General features: G+C 37.2%; 1 protein-coding gene across 3 annotated transcripts in view; it reads left to right on the forward strand.

Annotated features, from left to right (window-relative positions):
* The first annotated feature begins 416 nt into the window (after positions 1-416).
* The window catches only part of TTLL15 (tubulin tyrosine ligase-like 15), a 35,846-nt gene continuing 19,441 nt past the window's right edge, over positions 417-16,821 (forward strand). Inside the window, exons 1-3 of one of the 3 annotated variants that reach the window (XM_070113103.1) lie at positions 417-589; positions 640-1,820; positions 1,896-2,109. In XM_070113103.1, coding sequence (XP_069969204.1) covers positions 572-589; positions 640-1,820; positions 1,896-2,109 — 1,413 coding nt within the window. In that variant the 5' untranslated portion in view covers positions 417-571. The remainder of the gene's footprint in view (positions 590-639; positions 1,821-1,895; positions 2,110-16,821) is intronic. The other 2 variants (XM_070113102.1, XM_014244220.3) reach the window with 2 other exon arrangements.

Below are 16,821 nucleotides of genomic sequence, written 5' to 3' on the forward strand. Positions count from 1 at the left end.
ACGAGCTAGATATCCGATATGACGTCTAAATATATGTACGTGTATATTTTAGTCACTAAAGATTTTCAAAATTTACTTTTAAAACTAAGTTTAACAAAATATTTTAATATTTCAAAACACACAAGTTTTAAATAACCTAAACATGATCCTTATTTCTTTTTTATATACTCAATTAACAAATATATTTTGATAATTTATTCAATTGGTACTGCTAAGCAAAACAATACTCTGCGAGAAAATACTCGCTCTTTCTTAAAAACAAAACTATATTAAAACTTTTTAAATAAAGATTACAAATATACGTAAAAGTCAACAAAAAATCTGATCTCACATATTACCCACTGATTTCGCAATTTATTTCTGCGGGATTCTTAGTGGTAGTTCATTGTTTTGGTTGTCATCTGTTCAGTAGCTCATGAACTCGTGGTTTTTCTTGGCAGCACTGAAAGTTCATGAGCTCTCTCGAAAGGCAAAGAGAGGAGTTTCGGATAATTTTATCTATGGTTCCGTTTTGCTACTTTGTTTTGAAGAGATACATTTTTTGATTTTCCAATTTTGAATAAATAACACGATGGCGCTGGATAGTGAGGTATTATTTGATTTTATATTATTTTGCGTTGTAAATAGAAATTAATTTAGGAAGTGAAGTCATGCAATCAACCAAAGTCGTCTAGATCAGTTCCTATTCGGATAATCTTGGCGTTTCTTTTAATAACTATTACTACTGCCGTCTTATTAGAATTTGGAATTCTGGATAGCAAATTATGGAAAACTAAAATAATCATTGAATCGCAGCCCACTGAAGCATCAGTTAATAATTATCACAAATTTGCAATATATCCCCCTTTTACACCATCAGATATACATCTTTATCATGTAATAGAAATATTGGAACAAATGGGATATAAACAAACCTCTATTAATGATGAGAGTTGGAACTTACTCTGGGCACATGAATACCCTTTTCATAAAATGGGAACAAGGATGAAAAATATTTTACCACATCAAATTATTAACCATTTTCCTGGTATAGGATTCATTACCAGCAAGGTTGATCTATCCACTGCCTCATTACCATTCATGCCTAAAGCTTTCCGTTTGCCAGAGCAGCAGGCAGAATTTATAAAATTTGCAAGGGACAATCCCGATTCCATATTTATGGAGAAGAACAATAAACACAGATCCATTAAAATTCGACCTTTAAATTCCATAAACTTGAACGCGTCTGATTGTTTTTTACAAGAATATGTTAAGAATCCTTTTTTAGTAGATGGACACAAATTCGATGTTGGAGTTTATATTGTACTGACGTCGGTTGAACCCTTAATAGTATATATGTATACAGGAGACATTTTGTTTCGTTACTGTCCGGAAAAATACTATCCATTTAATGCTAAAAATATTGATAAATATGTCATTGGAAATGACTATTTACCCACGTGGAAAGTTCCTTCTTTGGTAAAGTATTTTGAAAGATTTGGGGGAAGTATGCGATCTTCTTTCGATGCATATGTACGAGATCAATCAATAGACCCATCTGTTATTTGGGTGCAAGCTGAAGAAGTTGTACGTCAGACTATCTTATCCAAAATAAATAACATTTCAAAAGCAATGCAACCCTTTAAAAATGGAAAATATTTTGAGCTCCTACGTTTCGATTTAATTGTTGATGATAAGTTACAAGTTCATCTCATGGAGGTTAATATGTCACCTAATCTTTCATCATCACATTTTAAACCTAATGCTTTATTATACCAACAAATTTTATACAATGTTTTAAACTTAGTTGGGGTTGGATCACCTCTTCTATCTGCTAAAAGGTAATTTTATTCTTCAAGTTTTTCTTAATATTTACATTTAAATATATATATATCGTTTTATATATTTTCATGTAGATTTTTTGATGAAGAAGACAAAATAACATCGGATAAAAGTATTGCCGTAAATCTGAATGATTGTGCTAAATATACGTGTCATAAGTCGTGCAATAAACCAGAGTGTGATCTCTGTTTATCCTGTTTGAAAGCGTCGGAAATGAATATATTAAGAAAGGCGCATTATGAACATTTACATAAAATGGAAATGAAGAGAATATTCCCGCAAGCAATGGTAAGTTTTATGTGTGAATCGAATTGCATTGAAGTGAGAGAATTGTTCTCCAGAAATGTTTTGAAGTAGATATGTTGTTTTACACATGCACTTCTAATTAAGATATATACCAGGGATGGTATTTGATAATTTTCAATTGTGTCGAATTTAGTGCAGAAAATGTGCAAAATGCTGTTGAGTGGGCCGAGATTAATCCAGTCCGAATAAATTTTCTATAAAAAAAGAAATTTTAGTTCAAATAAAAGCGACACATGTCATCATAACTAATTAGTTTCTAAGGTTATTTTGATTAACTTTTGTATAGAAAGTATCCGCTCAACACAAGCCGAAGAATGAAGTAGTGCCAGTAATTCCTCGGCGATACGAAAAAAAATTTCCAAATAAATATTCGTTGAACTCATTCTTGTAACCTTGCTACATCTGAATAGTTGGATAATGCTCTATTTTCGTAATTAACTGCTTTACCACTTTTTACTACGAAGAGGTTTTAGATATACGTGTACGTATGTACGTATTTTCGTCTTTCGACGAATAGTTCCAAAAAGTAGTCAATTGTGCGTAAAGTGCCGACTAGAGCTAATAGGGCGGAAAAATGCACAATTTTGCGTACTTTTTCATCACTGGCATATACCCCTATTACGGTTTTCAGCTCCACTCAGTTGAATTGAAGTTAAAGCAATTTAACTTCTTATCAACCAAACTTTTTTGGTGTGTGGTGGTGAGCTTCAAATATTTTCAGTCGAAGTTTCACTGGTTCTTCCAACCTAAAAGGGGAAAATTTGACATTTTAAGTTCATAATACCAGAGAACGTAAATGAATAGAGAAGGAGCAAATGTTAACTGAAAACTTTTTGAGTACTAATTTGTAATTCCACATGAAGGAACATCGAAAAATATAACTTCGAAAAAGAAAAATACACCACACAATGTGCGAAATGCTATAAATAGACACAACGAATATTCCTATATGAAAAATCGTTGCGCATACCTATTTAGATTTATGATTTCAATTTCTATGATATGACAAATTTATAATTATGAAAAGCCTTTTGAATTAAAAAGGAGGATTACTGGCAAAAACCCCAGAATTCATAATAAAATAACCTTTGATATGCAATTTTTCCAACTTTTGTATGTGCGTTGCGTAAGCAATATACTTATTAAACAAATGTTAATAATAAAACTGTGGCTAAGCGGTCGCGTTTCCATTTATATAGTGGCTTAGGTCGTAGGCGTGAAGGAGTTAAGCTCAATCCGAATACGAGCATATACGTTCGAATCGTAAAATACATAAAACTCAAAATTTTATTTAATTTTTTTTATTTTATTAATTGGAGTCTAAGCATATCATAATTCAATTTCTTTAATAGCATATTTTACTTTCAGAGATAATTAAAATATTTCAGGAAAATATGTTCATATGTTTAGGTTTATTGAATATTTCCTTATTATGCGTATTTACACAAATGTGATAATCACACATTCATTCTTAAATACACGTACGCTGATGCTTGCTTCTTCTTGCCCCGCACAAGCAATAACTTTTGTACACACTTTTTGCTTTTTGCAAGTTGAACGATCGCAGGCAAGGAGGGATTGGGGCGCACTGCCACATAATTATTTCAGATATATATTTTATTTATCGAATTTAGTTTAAAAACGATTATAGGTATGAGTTTATGTGTATTTATATATATATATAATATATATTATAGTACGAAAATAATTCATAAATGCATCAGTATTTTTCAATACAAATTAAGCAACATAATAATATACTAAGAGTCCTCAGTTAGAACGCCTCTGTGCATGGTGGCAAGGCAACGAAATAACGGCGAGTTCGCGCGGACATTGTGTTGTTGAAAAAAACCAAATGACGATTTTGTCGACAAACATACAAATATACATATGAGCTCGCATACATATTGACGCCGAATTTTGCGCATCGTGGCGGAGTTGACAAAATTTGTTTGAATCGACAATTTTACGACAATGTCGGTCGGCTATGTTGTCTCGTTTGTCCTTTTTGCAGTGGTTTGCTATTGAAAGTTGACTTATGCTCTTTTGAAATATTGCGATTACCGATTGGGCTGCATTTTCATAGCGTCGTATTTAGATAAAATAGGCTAAATCGACAAACTATGAAATAATGATAATAAGTAAACATATAAAAGTACTATATGCAGTGTGCTTAGAGTATATAGAAGTAGTTAATGATTTCATATACATGACAATTTTATATAAATTTTTTAATTTAATGCCATATATAGTGCATAATATGCAAAAATATAAATATTATTTAAACTCGCTAATAGGTCATGTTGCCAATTCTCCTTTCTGAAGTGAACATCAGACAAATTCTTCAATTTCTGATTTTTAGCAAATGTTGTGAGGAAGCAGCTTGTGGGCAACATACAAATGCGAGGGGGATGGTAGGATTTTCAGTGATACAAATTGTAAAATTGAAATTTTGCTGATTCTTCAATTTTACTGAAGACATTCAAATTCAATTTCATTCATTTTTATTTTCGCGCATTTGCGGTAGGAATTCTATATGAAAACCAAATGTGGTTTACCAGGCGCACAGAAAAAATAGCGCGGCGCAGAGTTATGAACGAACGCACTTTGCTTTGAAGCAGCGCACGTTCCTTATCAATGAATTTGTTGTCGTTGTAATATAAAATACTTAGAAAATATGCCGCGAGTTCGCTTGAATATTATTGGCCGATGATGGTGCGTCTACGTTTTTTTGTCACTTGCCCGAATGTTTGATTTTTTGCGAAAGACATATTGAGGTACATACATATGTACATATGTGTACATATATGCAAATATATTTGGACATGCGAATGAAGGAAGGCAATTTCAAGAATATTCACATATAGACATATGAACATTGAAGCAAGTAAACAACAATAGCTGTTCGAGTTCACAGATTAGACATAAGAGTTTGAATATTGTCTGTGGTGCTGCTTGTATAGCAGACTTGTTTATTGCAACGTGAAATATTTTGCCTAAGTTCATATCCTATCACATATTTTTATATACTCTTTTTTTATTTTTATAACTCTTTTTTATTAAATGATGTTTTAGTTCTATTTTCATATTATTTCCCTCATTACTTATATTTTCTTTTCATAAGTCAATTATTTTCCTTTTTATTATTTTAAGTTTTGTTTATGCGCATATCAAAGAACATCTGTGCATATGTATGTGTATACATTTTGCTTATAGAGTGGTGTAGTTCGTTTCGTACCCTGATAGTTGTGGTGAAATTTTATTTTCCAATTTGCGCGTTTTCGATGTTCCTCCATCGTAATTAACATTTTAGTACTGCTAACATTTGCTCCTTCTCTATTCATTTACGTTCTCTGATAATACTAGGTAAGCCAAAGTTTTATTGACAATTAAATGGCATTTAAATAATGTTTACTGTGCAGTTTCACCAGTCATTTTCGTTTTAATAAGGAAGCAGTTTGTTTTTTTACTAAATGGGATGAAGGAACATTACCACAAACTCTCCTTTTTTTAGCAGATGGTAGTTATCAAAAAGCAGTTTAAATGATTTTAACTTTGCGCTGGCGCAGGCTACCATATCTTTCTTTTAAATATTATGAACACTGTTGTCGTTGTAGCATATGTTTACGCAGTGGATAAAACACAAATTAGTGAAGAGGAGCAAAACATTTCAAAAATATAATTTTACTCAAAAATTGTACTCCAAAGAATAGTAAATTGTATCGACTCTTATGTTCGAAACATTTCCCACGGTCCTTTAATTTTTTACTTTTTCCAAATTGTGTCTTGCCTCCTCTAGCTTCGGCACTTTTCTCCACGAGCTCAACAAATTGTCCACCTTTTTTTCAGTCCGTCTGACTGTACACGCGATACTTTGAGTATAAAGTGAGATTTCTTGATGAAATTTGCATATATTCCATGGCACCCAAGAAAGGTCGGTATTGCAGATGGGCGTAATCTGACAACTGCCACGCCCACAAAACGCCATCAAAAGAAAACCTGTAAAGTGCCATAACTAAGCACTAAATTAAAATTCCGAACTGTAATTTGGTACAGGGGATCGCGGTAACAAGGGGCACCTGTTGGCTAAAATTTTTTTTTAAGTGGGCGGTTTAATGTACATATATTCCAAACCGCTTAAGCTAACTCAACCAAATTTGCTGGAAGGAAGTCTTTTTTAGCACTTTCATACGCTGTTAAAATGAGTATGCTGAAAACTACTAAAAGTGCGAGTCACTGAATAAATGCGCCACAAGCATTAAATTTCTTAAACAAGATAGGAGGGAAGAGCTTTATGTTATATGGAAGAAGGAGGTGTAAGAATTATCAAAATTTAGTACGTGGGGTTACCCAGCCATTCTTATCACACGCTATGAAAATAGGTGAAATCGCACAACGACCATAAAGCTATGCAGCTTAAAGCATCAACTATCCATGCTGTAATTTGAATAACAAATTTACTCAAACACATCCTTAAAGAAAGTGAAAACACCACATGTGGCTAAAAAATAAGTATGGTTTAAAATACTAAAAAAAAGCTTTTAAAGCACATTAAACAAAAGTTAAAAATAAATATATATATGAACAAGTAAGGAAGGGCTAAGTTCGGATGTAACCGAACATTTTATACTCTCGCAAAGTCAAATGGTATACTCGTTTGAGATTTCTTTGTGGATTGACTGATATTTTCGGTAGAAGGTCAACTATAGGCACTGGGGTCCACATATTTAGTACTTAGGGGCTTGAACAGTTTTGGTTCGATTTAGAAAATTTTTGGTCACAAGGTGGCATACTTTAAACGTATTATTCACGCAAAGTTTTACGCCGATATAATCATTGTTGCTTGATTTGCATAGTGGAAAGTGAAAGAATCAAGTGGTATTTAAAATGGTGTCATATGGAAAATAGGCGTGGTTGTAATCCGATTTCGCCCATTTTCGCACTATGACATAGAAACATGAAAAGAACGTTATGCACCGAATTTGGTTGAAATCGGTTAAGCAGATCTCAAGATATGGGTTTTCACCTAAAAGTGGGCTGTGCCACGCCCACTGTCTAATTTTGAACGCGGTTCCTATAAAGTCATCTTATACCATCTCAGAGATAAAATTTAATGTCTCTGGCGTGTTTAGTGCTTGATTTATCGCGCTTTTAGTAGTTTTTAACAGTCGTTATATAGGGAGTGGGCGGAGTTGCCACCCGATTTCAACTATTTTCACACCGTCAATAGAAGTGCTAAAAACATTTGCTTCCAGTGAATTTTGTTATTATAGCATTAGCGGTTTAGGAGATATGCACATTAAACCTATTAGAGGCGGGACCACGCCCACTTTTTAAAAAAAAATTTTAACTGCAGATGCCTCTCCCTAATGTGATCCTGTGTACCAAATAACAGTCTTGTATCTTATTGCGGAGCTTAGTTATGGCAAGTTATTTGTTTTTGATTAATGGCGTTTTGTGGGCGTGGCAGTGGTCCGATTACGCCCATCTGCAATACCAACCGTCTCACGGTACCATGAAACATGTCTACCAAGTTTCATAAAGATATTTCAATTTTTACTCAAGTTAGAGCTTGCACGGACGGACGGACAGACGGACAGACGGACGGACAGACGGACGGACGGACAGACAGTCACCCGGATTTCAACTCGTCTCTTCATCCTGATCATTTATATATATATAACCCTATATCTAACTCGATTAATTTAAGGTGATACAAACAACCGTTAGGTGAACAAAACTATTATACTCTGTAGCAACAGGTTGCGAGAGTATAAAAATAATTTTTATATAATCTAACAGACTGAAAAATACTTCTATTATTGTGAGAAAAGCGTGGGATGGTTTGTGCCATATTTTTCGTATATCTAGCATACTACACTTTTCTCACAATAATACTAGTATTTTTCGTTCAATATTACTGACAGTTTTTTTTAAACTATATTTTTTTAATGTGTAAGGCGTTGCGAATAGCAATGAGTTGCAAAAGTGAATTTCGTTGCTAAGGGCAATTGATACTATCTCGCATGTAAACAGTGTTGTACGGATTTTGGGTTGTCACATTTCCAATATACTTGGCATTAGTGGCCGACCGAAACGAAGGAACATGAAAACAAAACTACAACAAAAGGTGTAAATATGGATTATAAATTATGTGGATTAAATAAATATAAATATGATTGATTTTAAAAAATAACTATCAGAATTCGATGAATGAATGATTTGAAATAACAGAATTAAAATTCAATATGTTTATTGGTCGCGTTGTTCAATTTCTGACATTTGCTTTTTTAGTTATACTGTTGGAAATTTGAATTTGGTTTTTTTAAGTCAATCCTTATTTGTGTTCGAAGTTTTTAACAGCTAACTCTACGAACCTACATTGTTTGTCCGTTGTGTTTGGCAGTTTTGACATTCGCTTATGCAATACAGAGTGCCGTCTTTTCGAAGGGGAAAAACGCATGCGCTAAACCCAATTTCAAATGCGCTTATCGCATTACAGAGTTTTATTTTCACTTGCAGAACGCCTTACCAAGTAACCCCCTGGAGCAGTATCTACATGCATTGTAAACAAAGCGAAAGATTATATATTTATATAACTATGTTATATGGCTGATTCACATATAATTTTTGCTTCGCTTTGCTTGAGGCGTTTGCTTTGACAGATAAGTTCGATGTATACTCTTGTATGAGTTCGTTCACTTCGAGACTAAGTAAATCAAAGCAAAGCAAAATGATGGCCAACTCTCATCTTTTTACGCTATGCAAAGCAACAGTCGCCATATTTTGGGGCACGAAAAGCAAAACGTTCATTCGGTCATACGTTTTGTTTTCTTTGATTCGTTCTTATGAATTGTCAAGCAAAGCGAAGAAAGTTGTATTCGAATCGGCCATAATGCGACGCCATTCAAGATTTAGACCGCACAACGTTGATTTTTTCTATATTTTACATCGTGTAAGCCAAATTATATTAAAATCATCTTTAAATGAGATATATGTGATATAAACTCAACCGAAGAGGCTAAATTTAATACATATGGTAAATTGAGTTGATGTGGAAAACTTCAACCAAAGGATCGTAATTCTTTATATTAGAGATATAAGATTTGAACCAAGGTCTAGACCAATTATATTCATATTCAACGGTAAACCACATAATTTTCAAGAAAACTTTAATTTAATTTCATTGAAATGTCACACATTTTGAGCAGGTTAAACGGTTTAAAGTTGGAATTCACTATTTAGGGTATATTTTGGGCAGAAAAGATCTGGCAGATTACATCACCTTTTGACATTGCTCAGGTATACTCAAGAACATATTTTCAAGCAATTTTCTAAATAAGTTAGTCACACACTGACTGACATATTCGGCATAAGGTTTGTTAGAAAAACGCAAATAACATCAATCAATTGCAAATATTTTCGGCATTAAACTATTGTATATCTAATATACATTTAGTTAATTTTGCTGAGATATCTTATATATTGACCCATATATGCAATATAAAGACATCCGAATGTTTGAAAATCTTATATAAGGTATATCCTTAATAATAAGATAAGGGTAGTATTGACCCGATTTTATCTATTTTTGTCCATACCACATATTTTTAACAGAAAAAAAAGCTCTCTTGAGTTACATTAAGGTACCTCACATACCATTATCAATGTATAAGGAGTGAAGACAACTGAATGTTTGAAAATCCTGATATTAGTTATATGGGGGCTAGGCTAAGTTCTCACTAGATTTTATTTAGGCACAAAGATACAGTGTTCTTAGAAAAACACGCTTACTCAATTTTATTAAGATAACTCATATATTGGTTGATGTATGCGATATGAACTCAGCCAGAAGTTCGATATCAATAAGGTATATATACCTGCAAAAACTACACGCCCAAAACAAGCTCCTACAAAGCAACAAAAAGGGGCAAAGGGTTTGTAATCGCTAAATTTATTTCTGAAAGTAACAGTTCAATAAGATACTGCATCTTCTATGACTGAGATCAATCAGAAAATTTTATATTCTCGGCTTACGAAGATTGTTTAGCACAATATCAAAAAAAAAGATTATGATTTCCACTTAATTTAGGATATTAAAGCCAATTGCACCTGTTCCACATTCGAGAGTGGAATAAAGCAAGTTCATGCATTTATATCAAGGTGCCCGCGTGCAAGTTGTGAACAATGACCGTCCTTCAAGAACAAAAATTGTATAACCTCCGATATAAACCTAAAGATCAAGCAGACGTTATAGTTAAAAAGTAAGGACCACTATAGAATTAGCAGACCGATAAAAATCAAATTTTTATATGGAAACTTTTTTATTTGTGAAGGGTATTGTAGCATCGGTACAACCGAAGTTAACATCTTTTCTTGTTTAATGTAAAATTTTTCATAAACTTAGCTCTTCCATAATTGATGTAAAGTTGAAGCAAAACTTGAAAATATTCTTAGTATAAATATATAATTATTATTTTTGATTATTATGCTTTGATATAAACCATAAATTTAAAATCTGTACTTAAATCCAGGTTAACTAAATTATATTCTAAATGTATATGATTTGTTAATATCAGCGTGGTGTGTCTAACTACAATTTAATTAAACGATAAATAAAACAAGTAGGGACGAGCTAAGTTCGGGTGTAACCGAACATTTTATACTCTCGCAAGTGATATTAGGAATTTTGTATATATTTTAATTAAAAGTAGAAAGTATTACATTCTTTATTTACAATCACTAGGAAGAAGACACATGGAGCCTAAGTAGGGGTTATGAACCCGATTTTATTCATTTTTGACACAAAGGCATGCTGGCATTCCAAAAATATTCTCTTCCAATTTCAATACTGAAACTGACTCATTGACCGGTATATTCAGTAAAAAATCAGCAATTTTTGGGCATAAGATTAAACCTTAAGGGCACTACTTGTTCCGATATATTCATTGGTGTTTGATTTGTATACTTGAAGAGAAAGAATCAGATGGAATTTAAAGTTGTATTATATGGAAAGTAGGCGTGGTTGTTGTCCGGTTTTGTGCATTTTCACAATTTATTATAGGAATGGTTGGATAACCTACCAAAGTTGGTCGGATAATTCCTGAGATATAAGTATTCACCTAAAGTAAAGCGGTGCCACGCCCATTGTCCAATTTTTACACCTGCTATAAAGCTATTCCCCATCATCTTGGTTGTGAAATTTAATGCTTGTGGCGCATTTATCCATATAATATATTATATGTATGAAGAAGAGCTAAAAAACTTCTTCAAGTTTGATTGAGTTAGCTTCATCGATTTGGAAAATATGTACATAAACTATTAAGGGGGCGGAGCCACGCCCACTTAAAAAAAAGTTTTGTCAACAGGTGTTCCTCATGATCCGTGATTGTGATCCGCTGTACCAAATTAAAGTTGTATATCTTTAGTTAGTGCTTAGATATAGGTTTTATTTTAATGGTGTTTTGTGTTATTACTACAAGTATATTTTACTTGCAGTAAGCGAAAATTATACTAAAATCATTCCTAAATGATATACCTATATCTGATATAAACTCAACCGAAAATGCGAATTTTATGTAATTATATTGCGTTGAAGTTGCCGCGAAGTTTGCCAAAATTGCTAAATTTTGACCAAAAACAGTCCGCGACGACCCAGATCTGCTCCACACTGTCATAACTGGTGACGAATCATGGATTTAGGGTTATTACGTTATCACACGAAATTTAATACAACTTCTTTGATCCATTTTTTCGAATAAGCAAAAATCGAAGACGAACCCAAACGCGCCCAAGCAAAAGAGCTGTCAGAAATTAACAAAACATTCAAAATGACTGACCATGTCATGATTTTGACTATTTTTAGACGCGGGATGGCATACCTGAAAGGCACTATTTGTGCAAAGTCTTATTCCGATATATTCATATAACTATTATTTGCATACTGAAAAGTGAACAATTCAGCTGGATTTTTAAATTGGTTTATATGGGAAGTAGGCGTGATCGTAGCCGACTTCATCCAGGCGCAGTGTACCAACGAATGTTGATGTGGCGCTCAGGCCCGTACACGATAAGCAAAAGTGGTTTAGCGAATGAGGAAGGCTGTCCTGCTGTCCATCCTTTTTGTTGGTAGGCGGTGTGGGGTGTTGTCGTGTGGTGGTGTTCTCAGGCGTAGTGTATATTATTAGGGTGTGGCTTAACTCATTTAACCATCATGGGCCCCCTAGGCGAATATTTTGCCTAGTTTTACACATACTTACGGAAATGGTATATGTATGTATTTCGGCGTGCTGCTGCTGAAGTAACCTAGGGCGCGGGGGGGTCACATGGTGATGGAGTAATGTTATATCCATGTTGACCTGTAGGGTATAAAACGGCTTTGATTTTAAAAACATATTTTGTATGCATTCTGTAGGTGCTCTAGATAAGCAACTTTATTTTGCGGGTTTATTAGGCTGCAGTTGCTTTTCGTACTTATTATATTTGCGGCTGTTTCTTTTATAAGTTTGTTATTTGTTGGCAACTCCACGCCTGCCTCCGATATGACCAACATGGACGCTCCTTTGAAACCTTTGAAGAGGGATCTTGCGAGAGAGAATTGTGATTTTCGCTTTGGAAATGAGATTTGCAACTTTTACAAGTTTCTCATAAATTACCCATATGATCAGCGCTTAGATAGATGCGATAGGTGCGACCTTTGCCTTTTGTAAGTCTGGGTGCGTCATAATATCACATTAGAAGTATGTTGATCCCTTAACTTTATTTTAGAATTGTATAATTATGAAATTTTAGGCAACTATAGTAAAAGAGGTGTCGATTTTTCGACTTTCTAGGACAATTATGCTGCGGACGATATTATATATGGATATAGGCGATTGTGGCTAAGAATCAGGAGATTTAGATATCGTTTAGATTATTTGAGAATTGTGATCATTTTTTTAAGTGAAGAAGAATCAGGATTTTCGCTTGTATCATAATTGGCGAAAGCCATCCTGCGGGGTCGAAATTGTTATTGCGGATAATGCGGATATTGGCTCAGAAGGATATGAAAACTGGTCAGATATCGCATTCCATTAGATCCCCTGTGTTTTTATGTTGTACTGCCCATTTCGAATTTAAGTAAATTAGTGTACAACAAATTTTCTTTTGGAATATTTAGTTATATATTTGGATGATTTGGTTAAATTATATATATTTGTGTTTTTAACACTAGGGTTGTCAGAAGAAGCTCTGACTTGGTTTTTGTGCCAATTTGTGGAGTGTTGGAAAATTGTGGATTTAGTGGTAGTCGTACCAGAGAACGTAAATGAACCACAACAGCCGGTTCTGCGATACCGGAATTGACCCGGATTTTATCCGGCCAAGGGCTGTTATTTCGACGATCTAACCCTGTTTGGATCGGTAAGTTTTAGATTAAGTTTGTCGTCACTGGAGCAACGCCTAGCAGCAGGGTTGCTCCGTATCCTCCTGACCCGTGCTGGCATCGAGTCCAACCCGGGCCCCGAGGTATTCTACTGCTGCGTATGCGCAAAAAGGCTCCATCCAAATTCCACCTCGGTTAGGTGCAATACATGCAATGGATGGAGCCATCTTACGACCTGCTCGGGCCTTAAGACACACAGGGAGTGGACCACGAGTTACGTGGCCCCATGCTGTCAACGCAATAATGCGACATCTGCCTCAACGGCCGTGCAACCTGCACCATGTTCGCGCACTGCGCTGCCACTCCAGTCGAGGGGCCAAGGACCTCCACGGTCCTAAGGAGCTCACATAGACAGCATAACTCCCAATCTGACCAACCTCCCCCCCCAAACCTTCATCCAGCTCCAATCCCCGTGCGAGAACCACACAGCAACTCCTGGTTCCTCGCACAGTCTGTTCCGTGTGTCAGACCATTATACGCCGGAATGTCACATCAGTCAAGTGCAATTCTTGTACTGGCTGGTGTCACTTTCTGTCGTGTTCTGGCCTGCGCACCACACGAGAGTGGAGTGCGTCGTATGTTGCCCCATGCTGTGGGAGTCTGCCCCCGCATTCACAAACAGTGGCGTCGCCAATCAACACCATAGTGCGACAACCGCCCATGCGGATAGCACAGCTGCAACAACCACCACCTACACGCACCCCACTCACCCCCAGGATCACGACTGGACACCCGCGACAAACGCGACTCTTACAATTTAACTGCAACGGACTCCAGAGCAAGATCGAGGAGATAGCTGCATTTATGAGCCGGGAGCGCGTAACGATAGCTGCGGTCCAAGGAACCAAGTTAAACAGCCGCTCAGATCTTCTGAGTTGTGCAGGTTTCAACGTTTTACGTAAGGATCGCGAGCGGGATAATGGTGGAGGCCTAGCCTTCATATTGCACAACACCGTGCAATATCGTCTAATCGATGTTGACATCGACCGCAGGGACACCACCCTAGAATGTCAGGGTATAGCTGTCCGGTCAGGCGATGTCGAGCTCGAAATATTTAATATATACATCCCCCCAGTTACATGTTGCCCAACAGGATATCACCCGAATATAGATGCGCTACTTCGTGGTGAAAACCGTCTGGTGCTAGGCGACTTTAACGCGCATCACGATCTTTGGCATTCCTGCCTGTCAAACGATCGTAGAGGGATGGAGCTGGCGGAACAGATAGACGATTCGACATTCTGCACAATGAACGACGAAGCCCCCACCAGAATTATGGGCACCTGTAATAGCTCGCCAGATATTACCATCACTAGCGGTGGTCTGATAAATAGTATAACCTGGCGACCTATGCTAACTCTTGCATCAGACCATCTGCCCATAATTATCTCGATCGAGAAACCTCCTGACTTTATTTCTGTGGATAACCGCACCTATGTTAACTTTAACAAAGCTAACTGGGTCGGCTTCACAGAATTTACTGAGAGCACCTTCAACGCACTATCCATTCCTACGGACGTCATCGTTGGCGAGCGTCAATTCCGCAAGGTGATCGCTGCTGCTACAGCTCGCTTCATACCGGCTGGAAGAATAGCGGAACTCCGCCCTAATTTCCCAGCCGAAGCAGCTGTATTAGCAAATGAGCGCGACACCTTACGCCATGCCGATCCCTGTGATCCCCGAATAAGGGATCTCAATTTGGAGCTTCGGCAAATGGTAAACCACCATAAGCGGACAAAATGGATAGAGCACCTGAAGTCCTGCAACCTCTCCACCGGTGTGAGTAAGCTTTGGACTACTGTCAAGGCCCTGTCAAATCCGAGGAAACATGACGATCGGGTTGAAATCCAATTCGATGGCCATGCCTCCTCGGACCCGAAGAAGTGCGCGAGCTACTTTAGCCGGCAGTTTATACTGCACCCTTCGACCGACAAGGCCAAACAATGTGTTACCCGACGGCTGCGCAAAATGCCAAAAGACTGCGCACCACTTACTTTCACCGTTGGGGAGGTTCAGAGTGTCATCAAAAAGGCGAAATCGTCTAAATCCATCGGCCCTGACGGAATAAACATGCTGATGTTAAAACATCTAGGCCCAACGGGAGTAAACTACCTCACCAAGGTCCTCAACCTGTCGATATCCACTCTTCAAATACCCGATGTGTGGAAAGTCGGAAGAGTGGTCCCACTGCTGAAACCTGGGAAACCCGCCAACAAAGGGGAGTCTTATCGCCCGATAACTCTCCTTTCCCCAGTAGTGAAGACACTTGAGGCCTTGTTACTCCAGTCATTCACCCACCACCTGAGCCTAGCAGACCATCAGCATGGTTTCCGTAAAGTGCACAGTACCACCACAGCACTTAGCGTCATAAACGCCCAGATAGTTCATGGCCTGAACCAGAAGCCACCCTGCGAGAGGACGATCCTCGTAGCGTTGGACTTGTCAAAAGCTTTTGACACAGTCAATCACGCAACGCTACTTGAGGACCTGGAACAATCAACGCTCCCTCCAGGGCTGAAGCGGTGGACCATGAACTACCTGAGCGGTCGACACTCATCCGTACTATTTCGAGGTCAAAACTCCAAACTCAGGAAAATTAAACAGGGGGTTCCGCGGGGCGGTGTCCTCTCCCCGCTACTGTTTAATTTCTACATTTCGAAACTCCCCCAGCCACCAGCGGGAATTTCAATGACCTCGTACGCAGATGACTGTACGATATTGACGTCGGGCAATGGAATCGATGGCATGTGTTCAAAAGTAAACGGCTACCTCTCCGATCTTTCTCGCTTCTTTTCTGCAAGGAACTTAACACTCTCCCCCACTAAATCCACAGCGATCATCTTCACCAATTAGACGAAGGAGTACAGACTGGACCTGAACATTTCAGTCGATGGCACAAAAATTCCGACAGTAAATAACCCTAAAATTTTAGGCGTCACTTTGGACAGTCTGTGCTCTTTCACTCCTCACACGACCGCGATAACTGCCAAAGTACAGAGCCGCAACAAAATCCTCAAGTCGCTTGCCGGCAGCTCATGGGGAAAGGACAAAGAAACGTTGTTGGCAACATACAAGGCAATCGGCCGGCCGGTCCTCAATTATGCAGCCGCAATATGGTCGCCTGGATGTGGTGACACGCAGAATAAGAAGCTTCAGACTTGTCAGAACACTGCACTCCGGACTATCACGGGGTGCCTCTTGATGTCCCCAATCGAACACCTACATAGCGAGGCCCGTATGCTTCCGGTTAAGGAACATAACGAGCTCCTCTC

Source organism: Bactrocera oleae, chromosome 2 (genome assembly GCF_042242935.1).
Source record: "Bactrocera oleae isolate idBacOlea1 chromosome 2, idBacOlea1, whole genome shotgun sequence".
In the NCBI taxonomy this organism is placed as follows: domain Eukaryota; kingdom Metazoa; phylum Arthropoda; class Insecta; order Diptera; family Tephritidae; genus Bactrocera; species Bactrocera oleae.